The sequence below is a fragment of the Centrocercus urophasianus genome, unplaced genomic scaffold, assembly GCF_019232065.1.
Source record: "Centrocercus urophasianus isolate 14NV4802_14NV808 unplaced genomic scaffold, USGS_Curo_1.0 seq_28, whole genome shotgun sequence".
Taxonomy (NCBI): domain Eukaryota; kingdom Metazoa; phylum Chordata; class Aves; order Galliformes; family Phasianidae; genus Centrocercus; species Centrocercus urophasianus.
The window spans coordinates 2,170,976-2,198,908 of NW_024884844.1; the positions used below are offsets into that span (position 1 = coordinate 2,170,976).

The following is a 27,933-nucleotide window of genomic DNA, read 5'->3' on the forward strand; positions in this document are numbered from 1 at the left end:
TTTAAAAAAAAAAAAAAAAAAAAAAAAGAAAAAAAGAAAAAGAAAATGGTGACATTTTAAAGGTATCTATTCCACATCTCTGAGAACTGCATTGCTTATTAGATATTCCATTATATTGCATGAAGTTCTTTTATACCGAACTTTATGACTCAGAATTTTTGCTAGTTATATGCCAATGTTACTGCGAACTCCAGCAGCACAGCTCAACTGTGAGAAAGAAAAATATTCTATAACTAATAAAAATCATCACTTCTATGTTAACGTCTTAGAAACTCAATCAAGTTCCTCTGGAAGCTTGAAAAGCACATTTTATGTATTTTACTCTCTCAAACATGGAAAATAAGTCTTATGGAAGAATACATATTCTCATATAAGCAGACATAACATTTATTATAACCTTTTGAGAATGCTTTAATAATGGAAACAAAATATCTACTATTATTATTATTATCATTATTTCATGGTGAGTTTTGGGAAACATTCAACACCTAGCACGTTTCAGCTAAAGAAGTCAAAAAAGAGATTTGAAGACACTATGAATTGCCTTATGGGAGCTGCAGCTGGAGTGTCTTAATTCTCAGTCTTCTTTAAAGTGAACTTATTTCAAACTCAATTGCTTGTGAAGTACCATGATTCCTTTCTCCTTAAGTGGTGCATCATGGCAGCCTCGCAAACATAGCCTATCACGTCTGAGAGAGGAGCAAGAGAGCTTTGTGTACCTGTACAATAATTTCCTGTAGGCACAACAAATACTCCAGAGTTTAGACAAAACGTTTAGATTTTGGACTGAAGAGGGTGTGGGGATTCCCTTTAAATTACTTCAGGTTTCGAGGAAAAGGTGTTGTCATTAGGTTAGAAAGCATCTGAAGGACAACATGCACACAAATTATTTTAAACAAAAACAAAACCTCATTAGATTCATTAATTTTGTGTTTGTTCTCTAAGCTAGATTTTACATAGGTGCATTTTAACACTTCATATACACTTAAAAATGCAAAGGACTTCTTCAATAAGTTATGAGAAGTGTTAATCAAATTTTCTTCATATAAAAAGTATATTCATTGCAAATGCAACAATATCAAAAATGAGAGTGCAGCATCTGCATACTTTCAATCACAGAACAGGTAGTCCTACATGTAAACAATGAATAACTGTTTTGATAGCATTTTTCTTTTTCCTGCGTAGTAATAAAAGGGCACTCCAGAAGTTCCCATTCTGTGGTATACTGACAGCATAAACTATCATAAATTGGTAACCTCAAAGAAACTGTTTCCCTATTTTTTTCAAACAGATGGCAGAGCAGCGGTGCCACTAAATGTAATTTCTTCTTATACGACCCCCTATTGGTATGTTATCTTTTTGTACAGTAATGAAAACTCTGGTGGGGTCTGAGCTTCAGTAGCTCAGATATTCAGGACAGATTTTCATGAATAGAGTGTATTTGGGAAAAAGAATACTATCAGCAGCAGATGTCAATGAACAGGATTACGAATGAGCGAGAAAAACAGGTTTCCCTCAGAGCAAGGTTTGAATGTTGTGTGGGACAGATCATAATGCAAAGGAATAAATTTTAGTTACTATCTTGCCTATCTGATGCATCCAAAACGCTTTTTTTTGAGTAAAATAACATAAAAGGCCATTAAATAAAGAACAGCAGCAGACATGATTGTATGTAACTGGTGAAGACAAAATGCAGTTGCTCCTGGAATTAGAAAACAGGAATAGAGAGTTTGGTAATGATAATAATGAGATGATTCCTATCACCTCAAGGGGCCTGCTACAGTCAGCTCTCCACAGGCAGCTTTTCTACTTTGTTGACAAATGCAGCTGTGAAGGCAGATATCCAAGACAGCTCTATACAGGCTGGGTCATGTCTGTCAGGGTTTATTTATGAGCCTATATGCAGTAGCTGCCTATCCTGCTTCTGAAGCAGGGGAGTCAGCATGGGATAGTGCATAAGCAAACAAAACCTCTCAAAACCAAGCTCATCAGCAGCTGAGTTTCTTTGTCTTGCTCTCCTCAGCCCTTTCAGTTTTAGCATCCCAGTTCTGGCAACGGCTCTGTACAAATATGAAGCATAATGAATATGTGTTCTTCTGGAAATGTGAAGACTGAGGCTTAGTTTCCCAGTGAAGATGTCTGCTCTAGAAGGTACTGGAGGAGGATATTTCTATACCAGTTTATTGTATATAGTTCTACATAGGGGACTTCTGTGATTTGAAAATTAAGACTAGAAAATTAAGTAAAAGATGGCCAATCCATTGTTGGTCATAATCAACAAGTGCCCGCTCACCACACTCTTCTGAGACATCTGAACTTCCTGTACAAAAGACTTCCACAGCATTTTTTCTGTACAAAGAAAAAAGCCATAAAGTTCCCCAAATTCACTAGGTTTGCCATTGAATTCAGTCGGCAAGAAATACATCTGGTTTGATGATTGTCTTCAATCAAATGGTTGCATTTGAAGTAAAAAATGGTCTCAGTGTCCAGAATCCAAGTAGCGGACTTCAGAACAGTAACGCGCCAACACGACACGAAAGGGATTCCTCCCATTTAAATGAAAGGCTTGGTGAGCAGCAGGTCTTTTATTGCCAAAGCAAGAGAATTTTGCTTGAGATGAAAGAATGTGGGAAAGTTAAGGATCTAAAGATCTCTGAAAGGGACTAAAGATAGTTCAACTCTTATGCTTTTCATAAATGCTTTATTCTTTAGATCAGTTTAATACCTTTCCCCAAGTAATGCCTGCACCAAGAACACACCTTCTTTTTGAAATAGTCCATAGCTTTTAGGAAGCTAGTCACTTTTAAGGGAAACACTTGAAGCAACGGCAAATCCAGCTCACCTATACATAACTTGTTTCAACAGCTAACTATTCTCATTGCTGGGAAGGTGATAGAGCAAAAGAAAATATTTTTTGGACTAGTTTTTATTTCATCTTGCGGCCACTCAGTGAATTTTCCCATCCACCAGCAAGAGCTTTCAATAGTCAGGACTCTCTTTTTTTGAAGATACGCATAAACTACAGAATGGTCACATTTGGCATCTTCCCAGATCCCTTACGTGGGGTCAGGGTGCCAGTTCATGCCTCTGCTCCCCCGGCAGAGGTGGTCTCTCATTCTCTAGCAAAATACCATGATACTGCTTTAGTGTTCTGCAGTGACAGAATTAGCTGTCATCATACTGGAGTTTGGAAGCAGTATGGAAAGAAGTGAGGATCTAGATGGAAAAACGTACTTTTCATTAAAATTATTTAAATTAAAAAGGGAAAAAATGCAAAAGCCTTCCTCATATATAATGCAACTAATTACATTCCTATTCATCTGGCTGGCATAACTCCAGGGAGACTAACATAAAGCAGGAGACTAGAGTTGGCAGCTGGGCTCAGGTGTCATTTAAAAGTCAGCATGCCTAGAAGTGCATATTCTGTTCTGCCAAACACCTGGCTCAGGACTTCTTTCAGATTTGTTTTCTCATTTTCTGTTTCTTTTGCTGCTCTGAGAAATTTGTAGGTTCTTCTGCATGAAGACAGTCTAAGGAAAGAAAGTCTTCAGCCTTCTCAGCTTCAGAAGGATGCTTCAGCCATTCTGGTGAATTTCTACCTCTGAGCAGCCCTGAGCAGCCTGATTTATCTAAAAAGAGCTAAAACGATTTTCTGGTTTTCCACTCTGTAGCACTCATTTTATTTCATGCTAAGGCAAATAAATACATCTACTACTTGTACCTTCCAAGATAATGTATAGCGGGTTAAAGTCACAGTTCAGATCTCAGCAGGTTTCAGATTCAAATGCTCATTATATATCGGGGAATCAGTGTTCAAACAGAGAAACAGAAAAGTAATCTTCAAAAGGCATGAAATTTCTTATGTTTAGAAACTTTTTTCAAAGATCTTGGGATTTCTAGGTTTTAAACAAGCAACCTGCAACTTAGAATGCCACCCAACAGATGACCAGACTTCTAATGGATTAAAAAAAGAAAAAAGAAAAAAAAAAAAAGAAACCCAAGAAAGACATCTGTCCCCCCAACAAACAGTAGGGTAATTTAGCTAAGGAAATATCTACGTGTGTCCTGATATCATCAAGAAATTAGGAGAGACGGGAAACTCTGTGAGCAATCAAGATAATGAACCCTGACATGTAACATCCTTGTCTCATGAGGTTTTTCCAAAATTTAATGTGAGCATCTAAGTATAGGCTTATTGTTCCTTAACTTCTTTCTTGTGGATTTTAATTGTTTTTTTTCCCCTTAACCTGGCATACTTTTTCATAGAATATGTAATTACTGCTCCTCTGTTAAATATGTTTGAAAAGTGTTTGCCTGTTCAAAATCACTGTGTGGGGATAGAGATAAGCACATCCAGCATAACTTGCTTAGGCTTCATTTCTTAGGAGAAATGCTATAAAACTATATCTAGCCTTCACCTAGCATTGGCTACTATGACCTTGTAGTGCACTGTCCTGCAATCTCAGATTGCCACCACAGTACAGTCTAGAACAGCAGCTCACCAAATAAAGAAAAACGTGGATGACACAATCAGGAACCGTGTAAATCAGCTGCTTTTGATACTCATGTACAAACCTCATGAAGTGTTTTTGGTAACCAAACATTAAAGAAAAGATAGATGAACGTGTACAGTGAAGCCTATCTAAACAAACTGATACAAATCACATTCATAAACCAACATTTACATAAAGAGCTTCTACAGAAATCCCTACAACTATGATTTTTGACACTGAAAAGTGACTCTGGGGATATAAGATGCCCAGATGAATAAGCACATTGTCTGGAAATGAGGCCTTATTGCAAATGCCACACAGTGAGTAACCAAAAAAGCCTAAGACTTCAAATGACAAGTCATTTCTGACTTTTTTTGTTTGTTAGTTTGAAACATCTGGGCACAAGAAAGCTCTAAACCCATGGAAGGCTTTGAGTCTTGGTGTCATAAGTCTAAAACTTCTTATGGAGACTGAAGCATAACCTACAGAAGCCAAAGGAAGTTTTTCCATTGACTTTAAAAAGCTTGGATCTCAACCTAAAAGAAAATTAAGGAATATACAGATATACTGCTTCGTAAGAGAAATATAAGCTCTTCTGATAGTACAGATTTCTTGTTCTTTGACTGTTTGTACCTGAATTTTGCAGTCTATGCCTGAAACTTCTGCTGTCACATATCATCACACACCAACTTCCTTTAGCTTTTATTCATGCAGTGCTGCGACTGAATCACTGGAAACTTTCAAAAAAATAAAAACCCTGGAATTGACATTTAGCAACAAATGTTTTTGAGGACAACCCATCCCAGAAATCTTCTTTAACTGGATATTATGTCATTGGTTCAAAGAAGAAAAATAAGCTGAAATCAGAATCCAAATTCTAGTTTGACTTTCCTTCTAATTTGTTTACACTCAAACCATTCAGATTTCCCCAGACATAGAAAAACAGAAGATTTAATCCTTCTTGCCCTGCTTCCTACCCGCAGTTGTCACACCGACACTACACCACACACATGTGAAAATTATTACCATTCTTCTCTATCTGCGTCACAGTTGCAAAAATATCTCATATCCAGACAACTTTCTTCGAGTCCGCATGCACACTGCTGAATGCCCGGAAGTGATCCTCCCCAGTAAAGATGCTTTTCATTGGCACGTCCAACCCACCAAGCAAATGGTATTCCATCTGGATGAAAGGTACAGAAGGAGGAAAAAAAGAGAAAAAGAGAAAGAAAGAATTTGATAAGCAAATCTGATTCTCTTGAGAATGAGAAAGAGAATGGAAGTGGACTTGTTAAATAATATTGAAAGAAAAGATGCAAACTTTAGAAATAACAAACCATAAACTTTGCCCAAATTCTATTTTAATGAATACATGTTGAGAAAAGAGTAGCTTTATGGTAATACCGTTTGGTTTGAGGAGCAGATGTTTTCCTCACAAGGCTTACGTGCCAATTGACCCTGAGAATTCTGGTGCATTTCAGCTGTAAGGATTTTTGACATGCAATCCTAACATCACTGTCTGCATCACCTCTATCCAGAGAGTTTGCATGATGCTAGAGCAGAGACCTCATCACTGAAGGAGTCTGAAAGCAATTCTAACATGAAACCACACTACACAGCTATCTTGAACCACCTAGTATTGACCAAAGACTTCTTGCAAAACTGGCCAGTCGTGAAGTAAATTCCAGCTCTTAGAATGGGATCTTTACATTAAAATCATATACAAGGTGCAAAAATCTTTTGAAACAACACAAATTCTCATCTATTACTATGAGTTTAATTCAGCTCCTCTTGAAACTAGAACAAAAATTTTATCAGTTTCTAGTGGAGCAGGACTTGGGATTTTAATATGATTTCCAAGGGTGAAATTTGCTAATGCTAAGCTCTGTGAGACATTCAAACGTTCTGGATTAAGGACTCAGGTAGGAGATAAGAATGGAAAAAGATTTCCCTACTTATGAATTATCTCTATGAAACTATTTTCTATCTACAGGAGCTCTATGTATTTATATAAACCAAAATAATTTTTGTTTAAATTTCATAATTTCTTATACATCAAACATCCAATATTAATAGATATGTCAAGCAGATTCAGATACAATTAAATCCTCAGATTAACATTTTTCTAAAATTGAATTTGTCTTCCAGCTCAGATAACTTTTTCATTGACTTCTTAATCCTTAAATCAAGAAATGTAATGAATTACATTGTACAGGTAGATGGTAAAAATTAGCTAAACTGAAATATCAAGACTTTCTGATCACAGGTACTTCCAAAAATAAAATGCAAATCTAATGTAGAAAAATGTATCAGTATGTTCTTCTGCTCTACTAACATTATTAGTAGGCAGCATTCCTCATTATACAAAGCAAGAAAGTGTAAAATATGAAATGCAATCAAGGCTAACAGTAGATTCCAAGAGACTAATTAAAACGAGTTTTAGAATCACATGGTAAAATTAATTCATATATGTTTTCCTTCCAAGCTTAGGCTGCTGAACTGTAAACTCATGAAAAAAGGAAAATAAAAATAAGAAGTAACTCCTTTCTCATGATACAAACAATTAAAACAAGAAGATTCTGACCAATATGCAGTGATACTCATTACAAAACCATAATCCTAGAACATCTAAGGATTCATCATACAAAAACGTGCACAATCATTTTCTGTTTCATATTACTGTCAACACAAAGAATGTTTTTATTCTTTTCCCTTTAGCTGTTGTTGCGTAAGTTGATTGTTGTGGCCAGTGAAACAGTTTACTATATTATTGGGAAATTACTTGATAAAGCTTGGAATAGTAACCTGTACTGAATAAGAGAATTATTTGTCTAGCAGTTGAAATAGGCCTTTATATAGATGTGTCTAATTTAATTTCAAAAGTGCCCATTTTGGAAAAAAAAAAATTAGATTAAGATAAGCCTTTCAGACTATAAGCAAATAATAGTATTCATTAACCAAATTCAACCTGTTTCTTAGATTTTTTTGGCAGAAATAATTATATACCTTTGCATAACAGTAAAATAAGCAATCAATCTCAGTAATTAAGAATTAACAGTTTTCTAACATCTTTCAATTTCTGATATGTTTTATCAACCAATATCAAGCAAACATATAGATTTATGATATAGAGTGAGGAAGTTGTCATCCATAGTCATTTAAAACTGAATTAAATATGCTAAAAAAAACTTGGAATTCAACACTATCAGGAACAGTCTTAGTTTGTCAAGGGAACAGACCAAACAAAAATCTTCTCAAAAATTCTTTTTATTAGGCACAGTTCTGTTGCCCTTTAGAGAAGATGAGAAAATTCTTTCTCCCTAACTGGTCCCTTTGAGATCAATTGTACTATTAAGGAAAATTATGCCCAGTTTCTTCAAAAATCTTTTCCATCTGTTTATATTATAACACATGAGAAATTACTGAGCTATTCAAGCAAAGCTCTTAAATCTGTGGGACTCAAAGCAATACATGAAGCGTTTAGGGATTACTGAGACAAACTGTATGCTATATACTTGTAATGCTGAAGTAATGTAATATTTCACTAACAACACCAATCAATCTATCCTTAAATTCTTCCTAGAAATTTTATATAATTCTATACTGGACAGTGTCCGGCATTGAGACTGGGCTCGATCAATAGTTGTTCACTAAGGTTCTTCTAAGTCTGTAAATGTGTTACAACACCTTCCATTCTGTCATCCTGGTATGATTTATTTATTTTTTTTCGAAGCATTACCAATTCTTCTCCATCTCTACATAAAGCAATTTTATTTCTGTAATGATGAAGCCTCTGACTTAGGCCAGTAACATTAATCAAGGATCATTAAAATTGTCCAAGAAACTAATAATGGTTGCATAAGTCTGTAGAATTTCACCTAAAATATCTAAGACAAAAGGTCCGCTTAAAATCAAATGTTATTAATTTTTCATTATTTGCTTAAATTGTACCCAATAACGTCCTTTTTAGTAAACAAACAAACAAACAATGAAGTAAAACCACTATGGAATAAATAAAAGTACAATTTCCTATGCATTTTTGTCTATTTAGAGCTGAAGAAAAATCAGTTATAATAATTATTTTAAGGCTGTCTTTGAACTTCATACCATGGTACCAAAGGAGAAAATGCGTGGAACAATCCCAAACCAGACAAAGCAAACAAGCCTTAAGTGACCAAGTCAATCTCTAAGAAAACTAGAAAATAGTTTCTTACAAGTTATTCCTCCCCATCTGCTCAATTTGCTCACTGAAAAGTTGGCATAGGTTTTTTGAAAGGAAAGAGTAAGAGGTCTTATCTTCAGTTGACCATCTTGATGTTTTTTTCTACCTCTACAGTCTTGCTCTTTGCATCTACTGATTTATTCAACAGCTACTAAGCATACTAAGCATCCAGATGCCCAAGTAAGATTGAAAACCTTGTTATATATACACATACCCTGGCATACTAAAGCACACAGACAAGAACTCAATTTTCCTCCATCCTGAGAGGCACAAAGTAAGCTCCTTTCAGATGCCAGTTCTTCAGCAGATTGCCACTATCTGCTCTATCAGTGTGCTTAACTGCACAGTTCACTGTTAGTTCTACAAAATGTATTTCACCCGAAGCAAAATTGAAGCAGTCAGTACAGATCATGAGCACAGAGGCTGAGGACTATGAGGACAGTAGCAGTGAGACATGTGTAGGTTGTCTCTAGTGATCCTTAGAAGGAGATGGGTCTTGAGATTAAATTCATTTGCATCGTGTATTGCTCTTCTAGTCATGAGAGTGGCTGAGCACATACTGGGATTAGATGTCCCTCTAAAAAACTTACTAGAAAATGTCTGTTCGTTTAAATCTCTGTTGTAGTGACAGTTCTCCCTTCTTTCTTTCTTTCTCTATTAGAATACATTGGTATTGCTAGAAATATGAATTATTTTAAAGGTTTTAGGTTTGCTCATGTTTGAATAGCAGAAGTTATTTCAAAAATATTTTTGTATAGACACTCAGAAGCTGGAGGATGGGGAAAGCAGCATATTGAAACAGCATTTTGCACTAAATTACAGTGTATATTGATCCCTAGCAACTTACATGGAGACAATTTACTTATATATAGGCAGAAAGTCTTGCCATTGACATTTATGTTTACAAAGCATGAGTTAAAATAAGCCACGTGCTTTTAACAGTATTATATTTTGAATATTTTTCAAGATTTGTCGGCATCGTTTGCCAGGTGGCTCTTGTTATTGCTACAAACAAAGATCTAATGATAGAAATATAACAAGATAAAGTATATTCCATGTTAAAGTCCTGTGCTGTACAAACTGAAAATCCATCTCCAATAATTGCATATCCTAACACAGAGAAGGCTTCTAGGGTTATCCAAGATATTAAAACAAGTCAGTTTAAGGTTTTTTCAACTACCATAGCAAGCCAATTTATTTGTATGTATTTGAACTATTGAAACCAACCATATTGTACTGAAACAACATTCTTTTGGCAGTCTTATGTTCAGTTTTCTCTCTGAAGTCACACTGAGTTCAGCAGAGAACTGAATTAAATCTGATGTTTACATATCCTACATATCCTATCAATAAAAAAATAGACTAAGTTACATCTATGCTGTTTTCTCTTAAGTGGAAAACACATCAACAATGAAAACTGGAAAAATATTGATTGTTGAATAGAATAAAGCAATTGAAGGCAACTGGCTGCTAGCAGTCAAGAATATAAAATATCTGTTTGCATCAATTGCTTCAACAGCATCAAAACCTCACCCAGTATCTCGTATGTCACATGAAACGATTAGTTAGTAGACATACACGCATACACACTGCAGTGCCAACCTGAATAACTGAATCCAAAAACCAATTCAGAGGCCAAGTTATGCACCCAGCTGATCCATTCTTAAAAACATCTCAAAAGAAGAGGAGAAAGTAGTAAGAGAGTGAGAACAAAGAAGAATTCCAAAGATGTATTTTCTAAGATCTTACCATGCTTCTGATTTGTTTCCATTGCAACATATCCCTAGCCTGAACTGCAATCTAAGTCAGCCCCTTTGACCTTTTCAGCAGGAAAAAAAAAAAATAGAAGAAATGTTTACAATAATTTTGGTCAAAATTTTGGATAAACTGAAGAATTGTTCTACATTGAATGAATAATGCAAAATAAAAATTTGTATCAGCTATCTGCTCAACAAAGAAGTCTACAGTACTAATGACTCAACCTGCATTGGTTTGAACAACAGTTCAGAACATTGGGAGAATATAATTCTAATACATAGTGATAGGAACTTGGGTTGTGCTGCATTTACTAGTATATTCTGTCTCTTCTTGAAGCAGGTTCTGGGAATTAATGGTGAAAAAACTGCTCTTTGGTTTTACAGACCCTTGTGAGATTCTTGTGGCTCCGCTGCAGCAGGTAGAAAGCAGAATCTTTTTCTGAGGAGATACTGAGTTTTCTGCATATCACAACAAAAACCCTATTTTTAACTTAAATCTTGGAAAACAATAATGTATTTAATATGATACATGGAAAAAAATCCCCCAGTGACTGATTCCTTTGAACATTGTTCACTGAGCCACCAGATTGTCCAAATACTTTAGTACCATACTACGATGCTGTTATATGACACATGCTTGTTTTATGCTTTCTCCCTCTCTTTTCAGAAGATCTATAACGTCCAATAAATACTCACTTCGTTTTACCCACAGGTTCCCCATGCCAACTGTACAAGTAGGTTTTACTGTCCTTTATCCTTCTTTAAACAGACATCCAAATACCATTGTCTTGATTTGCAGAGGCAACAAATTCAACCATGTTGGAAACCATGTGAGGTCAAAACACAGCAGCAGTACAGATGCCGTTCTACACCGAATAGCAGTGCTGCTAGACAATGTTATTAAGATTTCCACTGAATTTGACTTCAATTTTTGGCCACATCCTGTAATCCTTATTCAGAGCAGCTATTGTAAACTGAAGCAGTTCTGCTAATGACAGAGGACCTACTCCCATGGAAAACGTTACTAAGTCAAAAAATCTGTCTCTAATTTATTTATTTTTTAAAGTGTGGTTAGAATGAAAATAAAAAAGGCAGAAAAAGTCAGCAAAGTACTTTCTCATTATTCAGCTTTGTTGCCAAGGTACACTGCTATTATACAGTTTCAGGCTGAAGTAATCCCTTAAAGAAAACAAACAAAACAGTAGCATTTCTCCTCTTCTCTCTTTGGAGCAGCTGTTATCACAGCGCTCTTCCTGAAACTGTTAAGGTATTTTCACAGATGAGAATGGACAAAAAGAATGTAAATAAACAAGGACTTTTGCTTTTCCTAAATTTAGAGGGAGGCTAATATTCAGGACTGTTGAGATGCAACGACAGATTTATTCTGTACCACACTTAAAGTACTTCAGTAAAGCAAAATTAGCATCAACCCTTGGAGACACAGAGTTGAGAACAGATAGGGATTTGAGACTCCAAGAGTCTTATATGATGAGGAAGATTGAATCTACAACCAGAGTAAAATTTTATGCTTAGTACATGTCATTTTTGCAGAAGGCCAAAGATGACTGAAAATATTATGAGCAGCCTGACAGCTCAGGCTGGATTGTTTTCTCAATAAATTTCTGGCCAAGTGACAACTTTCTTGAAAGATGCCAAGTGGGACTTGAGCCAGAAAGAGAGACTATGTGAACAGCTTAAGACAGGTGAGGAAGAAAACCCAACAACAAAAACAATCTAAAACAAAAAATGCAGGGAAGATTACAGCTTTCAGGACATTTAGAAAACAGAAAACTTCAGCTGTGAACCTTCAGGAGCTTTCCTTTTGCTGATGATGGACTGGATATTCTATCCTGTTGAAAAAAGCATTCTCCCTCATTCCTTTCATCTTCCATATTTCAGCTCAGTTTCACTTCAGATCTGTCCGTCATGCTTTCAAATCTTTCTCATTCAAGTTTTCTTTCCCTTTCTCATTTTCTCTGTTTATATTAATACTAGCTAGTAAATTCAGATAAACCAACTCTACACTGCCTTAACAGATAGGCCCACAGTATCACTGCACATCCCTCCCCTGTGCTGGGTCCAGATCTGTGCCAGTGGTCTGGATTCAATTGCAAGTGAATAATGGCAATGGGTAAGCCACAGTGTTTCTAGCTTGGCCCTGCCTGGGCCAGAGAAGCCGGTCCAGCTCAGAAAAAGTCTGGAGTTTAAAGGTATAACCAGCAAAAACAAGAGAAATAAGATGATGCTCGCATATGTTGTCATTTAATTGCTTATTCTGTTCCTCAGCCTCATACTTTCACCAGTACCAACTTGCTCATTTCCACTGGAAGGCCATCTCCTGCAATGGGGAAATGCCATTGAAGTTTCCATAGAGGAAGAAATTTCGGAGACTAGAAATACATCAGACTGTATAGGGGTCAACAGCAGAAGCATCAAAGACTGTGAATGGTGCAACAAACTGTATGCCAATCATTTCATCAGGAGAAAACTTAGTGTGCACCTGTTATTCATGGAAATGTTAAAGCAACTACTTTTACAGCACTGTAAAAATGATATTACAAGCAACTGCCCCTGGCAAGACTGCCAAGAAGAAACACTTCACAGCTCATCCATTCACTGTAACTTTCTGGGGATAAAACTGCCCAGATGCAGCAACTGTTACAAGTGGATCTGGTTCCAGGGAAATCAGGCTACTTGGGCTTACTTGTGCTCACTAAGGATGACTTATTCACAGAAGCGCAGACTGGTTGAAGCTGGATGGGACCTTTTGTGAGCATCCATTTTAGTGACTGCTTCAAGCTATTATAAACAGATTCAGGCTGTAAGAATTCATTAGACAAACTCTGGATGTCACTGGGCAGAAAAAAAAAGACGAAGATCCATAAGTACTAAGAGACTGAAAAAAAAGGCCTGAATAATCCATTTTTGAAGGTGGTAGAAGAGGGAAAATAATTATGTATTTATCCATTTGATCCTGAGAGAGCCATAGTGGGAGCTCAAGCACTTCGGATGGGGCACGGATGGAGAGTAACAGAGAGACCTTGCACACAACACTTTACATCTTACACACTCAATGTGCTGCGACAGTGAATCTGTACAGCAAAGTCCCCAAATTTGCAAAGCTCCCAGCCCCATATACTCTCATCTGCCTGTCTGCCTAAGCTCTTTGTCAAGAAATCGAAGTCTAAAAAAATCCGGGTCTACAACCTGGTACGTTGCCAAAGTTTATAGTCACAAGTCAACTGGATTAAGGTTGAGTGGAAATAATACAAGGCTTAATCCAATACTTGCAGTTATTTGTGGAAGTCTGTTGGATCATGCCCACAGCAAAATGCAATTTGATAGATTAGAAGATGAAAATAGGTAAAATGGGGACACTTGGGCTATCTAATAAGAAACTGGGTAAGTTACAGGAAAACATGCTGTGGAGTGCAATCTTTGCTTAGTCCTTCGGGAGATATTACATATGCTAATAATAGTTACCCTCCATCCCTTTATTTTGAAAAGTATCTGAGTAAAAATGGAACTACCTTACTCAACAGAATTTCTTCCAGGATATGCATTAACAAAAAAAGTATCCTTATTACTATTTTTCCCCCCCCCCCTTTTTTTTTTTTCCTCTCCTGCTTACACTGCACTAGCACAGCTACTAGTGACTGAAATACACTGTCTTGGTTTGACAACTCTTTGAATGAGACAGGTTAATTTTGTTGTCATCAAACTTGTGATGAAAGCCTATAGGAATAATAAAAACTAGATTTAGGTAAAGAGAATAGTTGTTAGCAATACTGATTCACAAAACCACAAGAACACAACTTGCCTTTCTAATACCAGCATGCCAGACAGTTAGAGAATAACATCTACTTACACATAGTGAATTTGATCAGAAAGTCATTGAGACAATGTCATATCCACAGTGTCTTTTTGAAGTGTAACCATGAACTGGTTCCTGTATGTGACTGATAATAAGTACTGACTTCCACGACTTAGATTAATCTTAAAGAAATCACAAATCGTCATCGGTAAATATGCTAAAATTTTGAACAGGAATGAAAATTTTAAAAAAATGTTCCTATTAGAACATGAATTAGAAGAGGTAATAACATATTGTTAATCACTTTGAAGCTGAAATCCCTACTTGAATAAATGAGGGGATTTTCTCAAAACTGATAATAGCGATCAGAATCATTAGTGGTATAGTGCTTCTGTTTTGGAAAGAGCCATTTGGAAAATTAGATGTGAACAACTGAAATTACCTGTAGCATTAATTGGGCAAGTGTGTATATTTGGTTGGAGAAATCTGGTATTGTTCTCCATAAAGCTTTATATAATGGTCAGAGTCAAAAAAAAAAAAAAAAAAGGCGCAACATAGCTATGTGTTTAGATTTATACTAGACTATTCAAAATATAAGAACACAAAATATGCTGTACTCTAGAAGATGAACAACGTTAAAAAAAAAAAGAGGGAAGAGACAAATACCCAGTGTTTAGAGAATATTCCAGGCATAATTCCAAGTCTTATACTAACTGGAGGCCAGCAAGCAGAGTGAAAATCAGATTCAGCCCCTCTTCTCCTACTCTTCCGAACTCTTTGAGAGCCAAGTGAACTTTACTTTATGTTTACTTAGTGCTCCCGAAACACGTTAATCAGAAAAAGACAACACTCAGCTGCACTTTCTACGATCGTAACTGCATTCATCTAGATGCCCAGCACCACAGAGGAGAATGCTCAGCTACAAGCACTATCAAAACCACTCGTACAGCTTCCCGGTATCTCTGAAAGGCCAGAAGTACTACTGCAACTCGTTAAACTTCTTTATAGTCTGATGTGTTACATTGCAGAGAAATGGTAAATAAATAACTGTTGATTTGACATTGCTTTCAACTGCTAAGCAATTCTGCTTTTCTCAATGTTACAATTAACGTCAGTAGTTAATGCCTTAAGAGGAGGAACTGGAAATTCAACTGCAATAAACAAATGCAGTCAGTTTCAACTTAAGGATACACTCCAACTAATAGCATGGCATTGGTTCAGCTGTTCCCTTCTCAGCCTGCAATTACACTTCTGTTGGTTGGAGCAGTAGGGGAATCATTTATCATCCTAAGGTAGGTTGCAGTGCAGTGAAATTGGGCACTTTGGAAAAATACGCCTGTAGCAGAACATATGCAAAACCATGAAATGAACTGGCTCCAAGCCAGCATGTAAGGAGAAAAACAAGAGAATATAAATGAAAAAAATCAGAGAACACTGTACTCAGAAGATCCTCCTATTGTTAGATCCTGAACAGCTTTAAAGGTCAGAATGACAACAATCTGTCTTCTCTGTGGAGCAGCTTAATCAATTTGCAGCTCTTTTTTCATTCACCCTGTTAAAATGAGTTTACATCGTTAAAATAGATCTTCTACTTAGTTTTTGCTATTTAATTGCTCTCAGGCACCTGTATATATCTCTGTACAACTGCAGCAAACTGAGGAATATATATACAAGTGCATATTTATATTTCTTCACCGGATAGAGTATGAACTACTCTGTAGATCTAGACTCACTAACGCGGAATAATATTCAGCTCAAGAGGCAATTTTCTGCTCCTGAAGCAGAAGGAAGAACTTGGCTGTAGCTTCACCACTGTAGTGAATACTGGAATGGGCAGAGGTTAGCAAAAATAACTGTGCGTCAAGCCACAAAGCTTGAAAGTTTTCAGACATCACACTCTCTGTTCTCAGTGAAAGTTCCACGCATCTTACCCCAGTACAGCTGAAGATGACCTGGCCTCATCTATTGATTTCTTGGCACTACTGGAGCAGAGCCCCCAACTTCAAGGACTCTAGCTGCCACAGCACTATAGGCTGCACTAAGTGAATAAAATACTTTTTCTTTTTTTCTTTTTTTTTTTTTTCTTCTTCTCATGGAATATACACTCTATGGGTTTACAGTCCTAATTTTCCACAGTAATTATTTTCATGTTTACTTCCTCTCATTTTCACCACAACTAAGATGGCTACCTCTAGGTGTCCTCTCTATGAGCAATGAAAGAATCATCATCAGAACAATTCAGCCAACCTACAAACTTAATGAAATAAGAATCAAGACCTTTACACGCACAACACATCTTTCTACCACAAGTCTTTAATTGCTGATGATTAAAGGTGAATCTTGAAAGCTGGATCACAACCGAAACAGAATCCCACAAGATCACCACATACACCATCATTTTTCCTTCCAACAGTAATTCTCCTTAAGTAAATGTGCCTTACTCAAAAAGAGTACAAACCAGTAGTACCAAAATCATAGCAAAGTTCCAGATTTTACAGCTAGTCCCACTGAACATAGAGGGAGTCTGTGAAAGGCAAGCTACTCTGAAAAACACGCAAGAGCTTCTGTCTCCAAATTCTTCTCTCTGTACCTATGCACGCCTTCACATAAGAAGCTTTTTCAGTTTCTTTGACTTTAAGGAATTAAGAAAAAAAAGTTACATGTTTATGGCTGTAACACAGTCCTAAAGATTACACTTTTTCTTGAATCTGAAAAGTAGAACAAACACAAAGATGAACATTACCCTGATGCATGCCTTATTATTAGACAGACATGCAAAAATAATTAGCAATATACAACCTCTCGTAACGAAAAGTGATGTGTGATTATTTCCCCCCCCTCAACTCAGCATTTGGTTCTGTGGCACTGTGGAGTGTTTTCTTCCACTCCACTCACGTGCAACTGTTCAAGACAAAAAGTAGATGCCCTGAGATTCAGTAAGATACAGCTCTATTGCACTGTAAATTCAGATATATAGAAAGCTGATGTGTGTAAAGGTAACAATCCCCAAAAACAGGATGAGGTTTATTCATCTAAAATCGGGCTTCTTTTCTTCTCTGCGTTGTGACTAAAGGTTTTTAAGCATTTAAACATACAGCTTTACTTCTAAATAAAATACATAGATGACTCCCAAACAGCTGGTTTACTTAACACTACTATGTAAACATCTGCTCAGATTAATGCATGTGGATAAGTACATCACCTAGCAAGACTCTTAAACTCAAACTTGTCTTCATCAAGTCTTCCTGTCTTATCAGAAACCACTGGGTTGGAGGCCTGTGACAGCGTAAAGGAGGCTTTTTTTTTTTTTTTTTTTTTGTGAATAGGTTCAAAATAGAGGATAGATGAGTGAGTATACCAAAATCAGAGCTCCCATGCTTTCTGTTTTCCACTATTTCTGCATTAATGCAAATTTTCTTTCCTGTCTCTTTTTGGTTGCTTCGACTTCATCACTTATTTTAGTAGCTTATTACCTTTTGAAAGTGCTAGGAATCCTGGGCCAGTGCCTGCTGAACTAAATGGGATTCTTGACATTGACTTGAATGGAAACAGGATTAGGCTGGCTGTACGCCTCATTAGATACGCAATTCTATAGCACCCTCTAAAATTCTGCTGAACTTTCCCTTTCAAGCAAATAAAACAAGTAAACTCAAAGGCCATGAAATGTCATGATTACATTTAGACACTTAAACTGAGGTACCTGACAAATTAGCCATCTTCTTGCCAGGCATCTTAGAATTCTGCAGCCCCCAAGGGATTTCCCCTGGCCATTATCACTTATTGCAAAGTCAAAGAGAGAAAGCTAAGGTTATTGTTTTGCCTGTGGAATCAAAATATGCTGAGAGAGCACGTTATTCCCCAGACTTTCAGGTTTATTGCATTTCTAATTCACACGTAAGGTCACCATATGTCAAGTGAGTATGTATTTTGTTACCATAGCTAGTGTCACATTTTAACTCTAATGCTAAATAGTCTTAGACGGCAATAATACTTTCCTTGAAACAGCGTGATTTAGCTCTCACAGCAGAAGACTGGTCTTCCAATTAAAGATGGAAAATGAAATGTTTTGGTTCCACTTTCAGGTTTAGCAGACACTACAAAACTATAAAAGTTAGTCAATTTCTGTGAACCTTTGTTTTAAGAGTAGAAAGCCAAAGAAGTAAAAACCCTTATTAGCCAAAGCTAGTACAGTGACAACTGATTTTCTCTACCGAGAAAGATTAATAAAGGTATCCATATTGGATGAAATTTCATTTGGCATTTAAAGCTACCAAGATGATGTTTGAAATCAGCTTTTTGTGACCTCATATGAATATGCTACGATGACAATATTTCGCTCTGCAAAATGCATGAACATGAATTTGACCATACAATTGTCATTTCTTGTCACTTGAGTAGTCTTATGGTTAAGCAGCCATAATTGTCCTTTGGGTGTTATCTTAAATACATTAAGAAAGAAATTGAATGCTTTCACCACATTATAGTTGGGACACTTTTTCAAAGCTAATTTCTAAGTCTGTGAATTATTCATAATACACTTCAAACAGGCTCTTCTGGATAAGGTAATTGACCTTGTCTGCATGAAGCACCTACTACCTTGCCTTGGGATAATTAAATCTATGATGTGGTCCATTATTTAAAGGTAATGTCTTCTCATTAGGTTAGGCAATATATTATCACTCAACTAGCCACCTAATTCTGCATTTAGAGCATTCAAGATTTTATTGTTTTGTCATAGGTTTCACTCATCATAGCAATGGCTCACATTAAGCAGTGTGTTGCAACAACAGTTATTTGATAAATGGAAGCAGGACTTTGAGGACTAAAGTTTCAAGATCTACATCTGTATTTGCAAGTTCTGTTGGCTGTCCTTCATTTTTGAGAATGAAAGCAATAAAAAGTATTCAACAACTTTTTGCCTCAGTCTTCACTGGCAACTGCTTTTCCTTCATCAGTGACACAGACTGTAAGATCAAGTGCATCCTCAGCAAGTTTATGGATGACACCAAGTTGTGTGGTGCAAACAATGCGTCTGAGGGATGGGATACCATCCAGAGAGATCTAGACAGGCTGAACAGTGGACCCAGGAGAATCTCTTATGGTTCAACAAATCAGCAAGGTCATGCCACTGGGTCCTGGCAAACTCCACTATCAATTCAAGCCGAGAATAAAAGGATTGATTCAAGAAGGACTTGGAAGTATTGGTGGATGGCAAGTTGGACATGAACCAGAATTGTGCCCTCTCGACATAAAAAGAAAAACATAAAAAACTGTGCATCAAAAGCAGCATGGCCAGGAGTCACAGATGTGATCCTGGCTCTCTGCTCTGTGTTGGTGAGACCTCATCTAGAGTACTGCATCCAGATGTGGAGTCCTCAGCACAGGAAAGATATGGACCTATTGGAGTGCATCCACAGAAGGGCCACATAAATCATCAAAGGGATGGAACACCTCTCTTATGAGGACAATCTGAGAAACCTGTGGCTGTTCAGCCTGGAGAAGAGAAAGCTCAGGGGAGACCTGAAAGTGGCCTTTCAGTATCTAAAGGGGGGCTGCAAGAAAGAAGGGGACAGAGTCATAGCAGCTCTATTGTGAAAGGATGGGGAAGTGGTTTCAAACTAAAAGAGGGAGATTTAGATTGGATATAAGGAAAAAGTTTTTTACAATAAGGGTGGTCAGGCACTGGAACAGATTCCCCAGAGGTGTGGATGATGACTTGTCCTTGGAGGTGTTCAAGGCCAGCTTGGATGGGACTCCAGGCATCCTGGTTTAGTATTAAAAGTGGAGGTTGGTGGCCCTGCCTGTGGCGAGGGAGGTTGGACATTCATGATCTTTGAGGTCCCTTCCAAATCAGGACATTCTGCGAGTCTGTGAGATTCTTGGAGACATTCATGGTAAGGCTGGACCAGTTCCTGAGTAACCTGACTGAGCTGTAGGTGTCCCTGTTCACTGCACAGGAGTTGGACTAGATGACATATAAAGGTCTCTTCCAACCCAAATCATTCTGTGTTTCTAAAAAAAATGTGTCCATTCAATAAAATCTAGTGTAAAATAAAATGGATCCAAGTAACGAACCATATGGCATTAGCAATACAAATTAATGTACTGTTCAGTGAAAACAGGTATGAAAAGTATGCTAAAACACATGTTTAGATTTCCCTCTAAATTATCTCAGGTATTTCTGCAGAGTTTAATTTTGCTATATGGAAAAATCCATGGGTTGTCTGCCATTGAAGAAGAAATGAGCAGTGCTGGCTCTAGCACAGGCTAGTTATGTGCCTTATTTTAGACTTCTCCTTGAACCTACACCACGTTACTATGACTATATATTTCTTCAAAAGTTGTTCATCAGTGAAAATAATTTGAAGCAAACGATCATTTCCACATATCTATGGAGTGCAACTCAACTCTCTCCTGCATTTAAAATACTTGGAAATACTTGAGCAGAATAAAGCAGCATTAAATCTATTTCTGTGACTTGTAAATTCTTGAGTGGCATAATTTGAAGAAACTTCATTCTCTGTCCTGGCTCTCAGAGATGGCCCAAAAAGGTGTTTTAAGTTACATTGGATGACTCCAATAATCAGACTTAGAGTTGCTCATTTAAATTGTGCAAGATACACCTGTCTATTCCCATACAAGAACACAACATTGGCTTTTTCAATCCATCAGTGTTTAGCTTCTGACTGTCAATTTGCATTAACAAGCTCTGGATTGACATGTTCTTTTCTCTATGTATCTGAATTTTAGTGTTTTTGCAGTTATTCATTTATTTCATACTAGAGTGAAACTTCATGAAAGATGCAGTAACTAAGGAGTTAACTCACCATCTTATTGGCCTAAATCAGTATACTAAGTCCAATGGAAATAAACCTGCATACTTTTGTATCCTTTCCACTGAATTATTCAATATTGCAGCCTCTCTCAAGCTGGTCATTAAAAGAATCTATAATTATGTTAGCTATTCAGAGATTTTAAATCTTATTATACAAACATAGTTCAGCTTATGAAATGTTTACCTTGATTAGATGTTGAGTATTCACTTAAAATCATGAAGCATTATTTTAAAGCAGAAATAAAAAAGGGCATCAGAAAGATTTCAGGGTGGTAGAGTGAACATTTACACTGAAGACCTTTGGCTAAATTCTTATTTGCATGAATATTCAGGAACAAACTGTTCGTGCCTCAGAAACATTTTTGCAAGCACAGAAATTCCAGTGCTGTAGTCCAGGATAATATAAAAAAGTAAAGGATTATGAAAATTATCAGAGCAAAATTGAAATGAAATTCTGAAAAGCTAGAAAAGAAATAGCTGCCATTTATCATTTTCCATCTGCTAAAACAAACTGACCAAGGATAGTATTGTTCTAAGCAAGATTACCTGCAACTGGTCTGTCTACTAAATCATATTTCATAATGGTTGACTGCTTTCAATTGTATAATCATAGTTGTGTACTACACATAGATAGCTCTTGTCACTATAATATGATTATATTTACCCATTAGTTTCTGTTTTTGTGCCACAATCCAGCAACTACAATATTACAGTGGGTCTAATGGTCTGTTTCACTTTGTTCATTTACCTATTAATTTTGGCAATGGAATACTTCATGGCACATAAATTTCACTCTTTGAAAACATGGCAACCTGTAGTACAATATGGTCAGAGAGATTCTGGTGCTTTGTACAGAACCAGAATGAATTGTCTATGGCAGCATTTTGGAAAGAACATACCTCCCTCTGGAGGCATTTGTTGTAGGTAAGGTGATTACTTCAACAATAATAGGATGTAATGATTCACTCAATAAAATTCTACCTCTATTAAGCAGGTACTTCTAATGTTCTGAGGATTGACTGGTGGCCATAGCTCGAATCACAGAAGCAGTAAACAAAAATGCAACACTGAACCTCTCTGTCTGAATCCTGAACATAAATGCGCACTGTGAGGGAAGTGAGCTAGAAAGAGGACTGTGCTTTAAAGACAGATGTTCCAGGAACCAAAGTCCACAATAAAGCCTTGAGAAATACCAGTGCCAAGAGAACCATCTCAGTTCAGTGATAGCTGTTAAAATGGCAAAGCAGGACAGCCAAACTACCTATCCAGAACCAGAGAAAAGGCCCAACAGAGCTGAACCAGAACCTACTTTAAGAGACATCAATTTGCCCTAGAATCCCACCCTTTGCTGTAATGTTAGCATTAATTTACAAACATCTTTCTGTGGAGGCCAGCCCCTAAACTTTTCCTACACATCAAAATAGTTGCTTGCATCAGAGCTTGAAATCACAGTAACAATGAAAAGTAAGGAAATGCTATGCACAGAAAGCCTTCAGTTCAATGGATGAAAGAGTAACCAAACTATCTCATCTCCTTCCAATTCTGACAGTAGATCATTCACAAAGAAGTAAATAACAGTTAATCACCATTCTTCTTTCTCTCCTAACCTATCTGCACGTATCTATACAAATATGCAAACACATACTTTCTGAAAAAGAGAGTACTCAGTATGTATAAGCAAGAAATAATTTTACAAGATTATTCTGACCATTTGTAACAGCAGGTAAAATAGAGGTACATATCTAAAATAAACCTACTAACCTAACTGATGTCACTTTTTCATCAGTTTTCTTTCAAACCTCCCTTCATTTTTGAAAACTTTCCTCCATACGCTTACAATTCATAAGTAAAACACACCTGTAAGACTTGAATTAGGTTCAGTTACAAAAAACTAAGGAGGAGGACAGGCAGGAACCATTATAATGTTTTCTTTCCCACCAACATTTTGATAACACTGAATGACACAGCCTGAACAATAACAATAAAAGAATAAAAATGGCTACTGAATGCAGACTAAGCTACTGGGAGCACTTTTCATGCTCTATTAATGATAATGGATTGGAATCACTAGATGCTGTAAACTAGCCCTGTCATTTTAAACTTTTTAGGCAGACCAAAGACATAGGGAATGGGAGACATGGAATTAAACTTGTCAGATAAAGAAACAAAAAGGACATGAAGCAGATTGGAAACAATCTGAAAGAAACCTAGCACAGCTATTGCTAGTAGCATGTGGACTAAAATGTATTAAAAACTGATGGGTTAATTAAGTTTAGAATGTGTATTTGTTAAAGTTCCTGTTCTTATGTTGTGGAGGAGATAGGCATCTGTATCTCTGGTATGATAATAAAATAAGTGCATTTCATTTTAGCCCAAATTTTCTACCAGCTCTAGAACATTTAGGGACAGAAGGATCAATATAGTATGCTCTAACCCCGTTAATGCTAATGGGCTATAGATATGAATCTTTATCTGGTTTTCTAGAGAAGCCATAGTTGTAAAGCCAACTGTTTCTCAATGTGTTGCACACTTTCTCAGGTCAGCTTATTTTTTCTCAAAACATCTTTGAAAAAGAAAGACAGGCCTGTCTGCATGGCATCCAAGAGTCTAAAGAAGGTTACTCACACCTCTCCCTTTAGAATCAACCACTGCAGCAAAACAAAATATAAATTCTGTCTAGGAAAAAAAAAAAAAAAGAAAGAAATTTGGAATCTTGACAGATACTAGAAACTATTCCAAGGGCTAAGCTACAGAATCACAGCTTTCTCTCCTTACCCAGCAGAATACACCATACACCCAATTACCGCCCACAAAAAACAAATGTACCACTTAAGGGCAATGTGCTTATTCTGCCCTAACAGCACAAGGAAAAGGCACAGGAGGTGTCTAGATTTTACACTTCATGCGCAGACTTCAGAGTTGCAGATCTGGCAGGAATCATTTTTTTTATGGTTCTTTTTAATTCTTGGACAAACTTTGCCGTTTGTTTTGAAGCGCTAATTTCAAATAGATTTAATTGCTTAAACTGATTTCAGTAGAAGCCATCACCAGCAGAAGTCTCATGCCTCATTTTTCCTCTCTGTTAAACGAGGTAAGAAAACTACTTTTAGTGGAGGACTGCATATAGATTAATTGGTTGACCTTTAAAAATGCTAATGTTAAAAAAAAAAAAAGTTTTCTTCTGGGACTTTTGAATTCTCCTCTTGATAACAAAGGAAGAAGGCTCTTGATGTTGGCTTTAAGACCCGGACAGCTCAAGAAGAAACACACCCCTTGCCTAAATCAGTCCCCATTAAAGTCTGAGTCTTCCTCCTGTCACAGCAGCTCAGTACACATTCAGGCTCGAAAGGTTTTTTGTTTTGTTCTCCATCTTTCTAGCCCAGCAGACATTAAAAAGCTACTCTAAGGAAAATTTGAAAAGGGCTGTTTTCTTTCTTTTAACCCAACACATCTTATAGCTACTTATCAAGTCTGATCCATCCCCAGCACACACATCAGTCTGGTTTGGAGGGAGGTAAGCAATTCTTGATTGCTTTCAGTAGCTTCTTGGGAATGCAATTTTTCCTTAAAGGTCTGAATATGTGTGTTCCTTGCATGCTTCCTGACCCTCAAAGATTTTTTTTTTTTTTTAGAGTAAAGGGATTGTGGGGTTGGTTTTTTTTTTCAAGAAAGAAACTGACACTTTGAAGGACTATTTTTATGCTACCCTTGACATCAGGTGGTTCACAAAAGCAAAACACTGAGCTATATATACTCCTAGGGAAGACTCTTTTTCTCTTGCTGTTAGAACAAGAACCACCCAGTAATCTGAAAGCACAGCATTCAGCTGATTCTCATTGTTTCTTTTCCTCTGTCTCTGCCTTCACACTTTAAAAAAAAACAACAAACAACACATTTCCAATAGGCTATCCTCACACAGTAAAAAGGATGGAATTCCTGTACTTAAAATTTACAGGCAGTGGATCTGAGTCAGACAAAGAACATGATTCCTTTTTTATTATGCTAACACTTTCCATTCTCCTAGTAACATTATATAATTAAATTATGCAACTATTGGTTCTGTCCCGCTCACTTGTTCAGTCAGTTCCACCTGACTTTCATTTAGTACCTTGCTTTGAACATACTTTTCTCCTCCAGATATAGAACTGAAGTCAAATAAACCCCAAACACCCACAAAACAGAAATTACAACATGAGATGCTTTGCTATCCTTAAAGATAACATGAATAGAAATGTAAATTATTTCTTTACTCATATGGCATTAAGGCAGCTGTGAACACTTCCACCGCTATAATTCACATTTTCCATGCTCCAGAATTGGAAACATCTCACACAAACACACACACCTAAGGCCAAATTTGAAGGGGAAATTAGTTTAATGTCAGTAAGAATCTTTCAGTCAAATGGAGCCCAGGATGCTCAAAGTAGGACAGCTGAATGAAGCAGACAAATACAAGTGTGATGAGAACACACTCCCTGCTGTGGCTCTAATAAGGAAGAAAGCACACTTTTCTGCACAGTCTGAGCAGTACTGCTTTCTGTTTTGAATGGTGGAGAGGTTGCTGTCATAGCTAATGAGCTGTTATAATGAACAATAGATTAGCTGCTTTTATAATTACCAGTATTTATTGTTAACAATATGCAGAGTTCTGCAAATTAAAAAAGACTATCACTGCTCACGATTAGGGAATGCTGCCTAGAATAGTCTGAAAAAATTGTGTATTTCTTTCTTTCTTCAAAATTTGTGTGCAAAAAACTTACATGACTGCGTCCATCAAATCTGAAGTATCACTAGAACATGTTTGGTTCTGGTGTACTTGTGTATCTCATAAGACTATCAATTTCTAAAATCTTATTTTTACTGCAGAGTAAAATGAGGGGAGATTTGCAACAGAAATATTCAGTAGCAGCAGAAGTATAGCAGAAATATGAAGGACATATTCCACATAAATAAATAGCATTTAACCATCCAAGCTCCTCCACCTTTCTATCAGACATCCCCTCAATAAGCATTTTTTAAATTCACCTGACGTAGCATGCCTAAAGCAAACACAGATAATGGTGAAGAGACTTGTGCCCTTCTGGTGTCATTCCAGAAACACATCAGGAAGCATTAGGCTGTCTTCTGCAGCTAGGTTCAAGACGAGAGCGCATTTTCCTTCCACTGAATCAGAAGTCACCCAGTGTATCTCTGCAAAGATTTTTTGTCCATGTCTTTCTCATTGCTTGGCCTCTTTGCTGCATTGCAGTCTCAGAGAACACCAATGGGACTAGAGCAGAAGTAATCCAAGCAGCTGGCATTCTTTCCTTAGCAGATATAGCAATATTTGTCTATTGTCACTCAGGAGGGACTGTGTGTGGGAGGTACAAGGTCAGAAATTGGGATAATGATATTCCATTACTCACAGGTGCACGAGTACTAAATGTCAAGTTACTTTGTCCATGCAGTATGTTTTTCATTTTTGTTAGACCACCTGCATACTGCTAACAATATAGCATCTTTCAAAATGGCCTCTAAATCGGTCTCTGTGAGAAAGAGAGCTGACAAACACCCATATTAAATTACTGTGGCAAACTTTGTTCAAAGTCTCTAAATACAGCAGTTTGTCTGAACTGCTACACTGGAAGGGAGAGACAAGGTGCACTGGTGGAAACACAGATGCCAAGCCAATTACTCTCAAGAAGGGGATCCTAGTTAGCCAGGAATCACTACATCATGCAATCGAGAGCTGCCGTGTGCCCAACACTCTCTTTAATACGATCCACTTCTTCAGGGCAGACTGCCTTGTTATAGACAAAGGCAAATCTTCTCCTGGTAACACAGTAACAACTCAAAGTGTCTGGAACCATGGAATAACGTATTTGGAAGGCACAAAGTAGTAGCGAGCAAAAACCCGAGGGTAAATTACTGCTTGCTAAGGGCTATGGAGATACGACCAATTTGTCTCAACAATGAGAATCAAGTCTAAATTCAGAGTAGGACACACTTCTTGCAACTGTGTTTTCCTCTGGTAAGAGGGGTACAAAACACAAAAGGACAGATGTAGGGAAGAACAGCTATGTCTGTCATGATACGGTCACAGAGCTGGAAACAACATATGGTACACCTCAGTGCTGAGACAGGGAAAAGGTTCAGAAAAGACGTGTATTTTAGGATAGACATTTGAAAACCAAACTTAAAGCAACGTAGTGTGGGATTATACTGGAAAGAGACAAGAAAAAATAAAAGGAAGAAGGCAAAAGAAAAAAAAAAAAGACATTCCTATTTCTTTGATTTTGCTCTAGGACTGATCTTTTCTCAGTTTCTGCCTATATAAATATGCTACGAATTTGACAGACTGTCAGCCACGTATATGTATTGTGAACCAAGTATCCTGCCACTGACACAGCTATCACTGTGTTAAATCCTTGATATGGTGGATGTGAAGTTTCTTTGCAAACGTTAAGCCTTTGAGGGCACTCCTAAGAATGCACTGCTTCTAGAAACCTGAGCAAATTGAGTCATAGCTCAGCTAATTAATGTTAGTTGACTAATGAACTGTTTTTATACCTTCAAAAATCTTGTTTGCTAACAGTGTAATTAAAAGTGCTCACACATACCTATTACTGTTCATGTACTCCTGTCCTAAGTTCTTACCTGACACGCTCCTCAAGGAAAGGAAATTAGAGCCCTATGACCTAAATCTGTCTTCAAATTCCAAGCATACAGACAGCACATACAGAAGTACCCAAGCTTCCTGCCCACACCCCTTCTTCTCCTACTAGCTCATCTGCTCCTCAGCAGACAGTATGTGCTTCAAAGGATGAGGCAGT

The 27,933-nt window shown here is 37.0% G+C and overlaps 1 protein-coding gene across 1 annotated transcript in view; it reads right to left on the minus strand.

Annotated features, from left to right (window-relative positions):
- The window catches only part of CNTNAP5 (contactin associated protein family member 5), a 201,282-nt gene that overhangs the window by 45,399 nt on the left and 127,950 nt on the right, over positions 1 to 27,933 (minus strand). The window contains exon 14 of the mRNA XM_042827016.1: positions 5,520 to 5,676. Coding sequence (XP_042682950.1) covers positions 5,520 to 5,676 — 157 coding nt within the window. The remainder of the gene's footprint in view (positions 1 to 5,519; positions 5,677 to 27,933) is intronic.